Raw genomic sequence first — 4,644 nt, 5'->3', positions numbered from 1 at the left:
CCCTTGTTCCTCTCCTCTCCAAGTTCCACATGAGTGTAGCCCTCGGCTTTTTGCACTATTATGGATGTCTAATGAAGATTCAAGATTATGAAAATGACTAATTATTCAAATGCAAACAAGCTAAATATGAGAAAATACCTAATTAATCTATGTTAATTTTAGCCAAAATAACAAAGAAAAATGCTTCTAAATGCTCTCTCAAATTTACTATAAGTTTGATGCATACAAGAGTTCTGGATCCTTTTGAAAAAGGAATGAGCTTTATTTATAGAAAAAATGGAGAAATGGATGGTTGAGATTGAGTAATCTTAACAAGGGCCAGGATTGATGGGTTTATGATCCATGTGAAGGCTTTCAACCCAATTTCGAGATGACAAATGTCAACAACATAGAGGAGAGGGAAGAGGTTGAAATAGTTTTAGTCTCTCTGTCAATTTGAGTACAACGTACGCAAAAGCGTATTAATTTCTTCTTGCTTTCTTTGGAATGCTCTTGGTCTTCGCCGTCCGAAATTTTCACTATCTGCAACTTGTCACAGGAAATGCACTTCTCACAAGGAATCAAATCAACAATCCAAATCAATATACTGGCTAACAAATCAAAGAACTTTTCCCTCCGTTTCTTCAGAAACAACAATGGAGCTACAATTGTGCCCGCGCCCACTCCAAAGCTCATCCCCATCAACACAATGAAACTGTCATTTCTCTCTCTTGCCCTGTTTTTATTCACCCCTTCTTTCTTTTTTGGCTTGCTTTCATCCTTTGGCGAAGGCGACCATGACTCGTTCAGTTGTAAGCCGTGCAGACCTGGATTATGCGAGAAGGATGAGGCTTCAAATGTTGCGAATTGTGCCCCTTGCGGTATCATTCCTGTAAGATTATTGTATGACAGATTCAAGTAACTTAGGAATGTGAGATTCACCAACGCTGCAGGAATAATTCCAGACAGTTGGTTTTTCGAGAGGTCAAGGGACTCTAGCTGTGCCATGTTTCCCAAGGACTCAGGTATGGTACCACTAATATTGTTTCTTGAAATATTAAGGATAATCAAACCAGCGAGAGATCCCATGCCTTGAGGGACATGACCAGATATTCTATTGCCTGATAGATCAAGGCATTTTACCAAGCTCAAAAATCTCACATACTCCAGCTCCAATCCTTTGTTTCTAATGATTATTTTCTCTACATAAATTTTATCTTTTAACCATTCAAACTCAAAGACTTTTGTATTCTCTGACCAATTCGCCATTCCCCTCATCTCTGAAATGCTGACCGGAATCACTCCTGTCAATCTGTTCATTGAGAGGTCTAATATTTGAAGAGACGGTATTTTGCTTACATCAGCAGGTACAGTTCCTTCAAATTTGTTTGATCTTAAAATCAAAATCTTAAGATTAGAAAGCTCTTGAATCCCATTTGAAGAAATATTCCCTGTTAGTCTGTTGTCCCCCACATCCAATATCTGCAACTGTTTACAATTTGCAAGTGTTGGCAGAGTCCCATTTAGATTATTTCCACTGATTTTTAGTGTTTGAAGCGAAATCAGGCTTCCCAACTCCGCTGGCAACTCACCTACTAAACAATTTTTCTCCAAATTCAATACCACAAGAGAACTGCAGTTTGCAAGAGATGCTGGAATCTTACCTGTGAGACTATTATACGAAAAATCCAGAATCTTCATATTCGGGGACGGTATATTACATAATGTCGGTGGGATCCTACCGCTGAGATTGTTGTGAGAGAGCGACAGATACCAAAGATTAGACTCCCCAATTTCAACTGGAATGGATGCAGAAAACTGATTTTCAGACAAGTCTAACACAAGCACTGAAGGAGGAGGAAGCGGAAGCTGATGTTGTAAGTAATTGCTATGCAAGTCTAGAACCTTTAGTTTTTTTGTCCCCGTTAGCTTAGAAGGTAAAGCGCCTGAAAAGTTATTATAAGACAGGTTGAGCTGTAAAAGAGCAGGGGAATCCCATATCCACGAAGGAATATTGCCCCATAATCTATTTTCGGACAAATCCAAATTGGAAATTTCAGTTTGAGTTATTAAGAAGGCAGGGAACTCACCCTCCATGTTGCATGATCTTAGTTTCAGTGTTCTAAAAAAGTTTTGGGGAATCCAAGTCGGACTGATTTTCACAGTTAACGTATTGTTTGAAATGTCTAGAGATACCAGATCGGAGAGATTATGAAGGTGGGACTCTGTAAGGTTCCCGCTGAAATGATTAGAGGATAGGGAAAGAACCTTCAATTTAGATAGATTTGAAATGTTGCGAGGTATGGCACCTGTTAACAGGTTGTTGCTGAGATCAAGCGTACCGAGGGAAAGGAGTTGACCAACGGAAGCCGGGATTTTGTCACTCGAGGTTATTACTCAGATCAAGCAGACCAAGGGGCTTGATGTTGGCCAAGGAAGGAATTGTGCCGTTCAGTTCATTGTAGCTCAGATCAAGCCATTTGAGGGAGGTAAGATTCACGTCAGGGGATGGAATAGGACCGGTCAATAGGTTATGACTCAAGTCAACATACCGGAGCTTCCCAAATGCACCGAACAACATAGAGGGTATGTTGCCCTGCAACTGATTGTAGAAAGATCGATGTAGGCCAAAGGAAATGGAGTTTCTAAAGGACGCTTAGCCCCAAACGATGGTATACTTCCTTTTAATTTGTTATTTGAGATATCCAACATTACAAGTGCTGTAAGATTTGCAATGGTGGGAGGAAGATTACCTTGAACAGAGCAGTCGGATAGATCCAAGAAAGTTAACGAGGAGATGTTGGCAATTGAATCTGGAATAGCTCCTCCTACATTCGTTGCTGTAAGAACAAGTCTCTTAAGCCTGGAAGAGTGTCGCGGCAGAATGGTTGAAGGATTCCCTCCCAAATCCAGATTGGCAGAGAAGTCAACTTCTTGCAGGTTTGGAAGGCTCAACAGATCAGAAGGGATGGAACCATTGAGCTCACAGCTGCTAAGCTTGAGAGAAACCAGCTTGGAAAGGTTGTGGAAGCGAGCAGGTATGGACGAGAAGGAGGAATTGCCACCAAGTTGGAGGTGGGTTAAACTGCTAAGATTTGCAAGTGAAAGGGGAATTGGGCCAGAAAGCATACAGTTGGACATTTGAAGACGCCTGAGACTGTACATGGCTGAGATAGCTTTGCCCCATTCATTGCTTGTCACTTGCAACATATTCACCCCGTCCAGCAGCAGCTCCTCTAAAACCCTCATGTTTCCTGTCTACATCTGCATGTCATCAATTGTGATGGAGGAAGAGGAAATGTAGTAATTGGTGGAAAGATCCAGGAAGCCCAAAGTGGACATGTTGCCCAACTCCCTGGGAATCTTTCCCACAAATCTAGCATTTGATAAGTTCAAATACTGCAAATATTTCAGCGTGGGGAGTTCCTGAGGGACAGCAATACCGATGAAAGCGTTGTAGCTCAAATCCAAGACTTGTAACATCTTCAGATCAAACAGAGGAGAAAGAACGTCTGTTCTATTACTCTCAACAGAAAGTGAACCGAGATAAATCTGGGAACCAGAACCAACACCACTGGTTGAATCCTGCAAAGCCATTGCCGGATTGTTGCCGAAAGGATTGTGGAGATCCAACCGAATGACGTGCTTTCTGCTATTATCACATTTGATTCCTTCCCAGTTGCAACAGTCGGTGGAATTATTCCACGTTTTCAGTCGACCAGAGGGGTCGTGAAGACCCCGTTTGAAATCCAAGAGGATTTTTCGTTCATCGTCTGGACAACAAGATACCCAACAAATCGGCAGCAATAGGGCAAACCCAAACAACTTCCAGACCACAGTCTCTGAGAATTTCATTGGGTTTTCTTCAATTTCGTTCTTTGAAACACCTGCAATCAACATCCCCTCCCAAAAACATGACGAGAGCCCATCATGAGCAGAATAATATGGAGCAGCAAACCTGTTCGTTTGTTATTGTTTAGGACTATCCAAACCCTATCGAAAATCGATAAAAATCAAGGATAACTTCGTACCAATTTGCAACCTGCCAATTACCACGCCTTTCACCGACGAGTACAAAACTCAATTGATTAAATTGGCACGGCTATGACTGTGAAATTCAACAATAAGAAAAATATGGGAACGAAGTCGTAGAAAAAGCTTATAGACGGGACAGCCCATTAAAGTTGTACTGAATTTCCACGAAAGTTCATAAACGCGTAGACTTGAGACTGCGACTAAAAGCGTGTCATATAATTAAATTCTAGATGGAAGAAAATAGCGAAGCCGTAAAACAAACGGCAGGGAAAACTTATCCAAAATTCGTCTGGAAAGAATTCGTAGCCGTTGGAATTCCACGGGGTACCGGGTCTTGTGGGGGAGGGGATTTTTAATCAATTTTGTTTGCATATTAAAATCTGGATTGCTGTTCACGCATGTGGACAGAATTGGTTGCGATAGGAAACAGCCACGTTATCATAGTTAGTCTTTTGTCTGTACCGTATTCTTTACTGCATCATGTGATTACACATAAAATAATACCCTAAATGTATAGTCGGGAATATTAATAAGTTGTCTTTTGGATAAACTAGTACTCTTTTTCACCCACGAAGATGCCAAGAGGATATAAATAGGTAATACCTATTATCAATGTGAAAATAAGACACA

At 41.1% G+C, this 4,644-nt stretch overlaps 1 protein-coding gene across 1 annotated transcript; it reads right to left on the bottom strand.

Moving 5' to 3' along the window:
- Nucleotides 1-207: 207 nt before the first annotated feature.
- LOC131044375 (receptor-like protein 33) lies at nucleotides 208-3,228 on the bottom strand. The gene is made up of 3 exons (XM_057977694.1): nucleotides 2,532-3,228; nucleotides 451-1,925; nucleotides 208-240 (listed from the first exon to the last, which is right to left on the bottom strand). The coding sequence occupies exons 1-3, from the start codon at nucleotides 3,226-3,228 to the stop codon at nucleotides 208-210; spliced, it is 2,205 nt and encodes a 734-aa protein (XP_057833677.1).
- Nucleotides 3,229-4,644: the final 1,416 nt, after the last annotated feature.

Source organism: Cryptomeria japonica, chromosome 7 (assembly GCF_030272615.1).
Source record: "Cryptomeria japonica chromosome 7, Sugi_1.0, whole genome shotgun sequence".
Classification (NCBI taxonomy): domain Eukaryota; kingdom Viridiplantae; phylum Streptophyta; class Pinopsida; order Cupressales; family Cupressaceae; genus Cryptomeria; species Cryptomeria japonica.
This window is presented reverse-complemented; position numbering and strand designations above follow the sequence as displayed.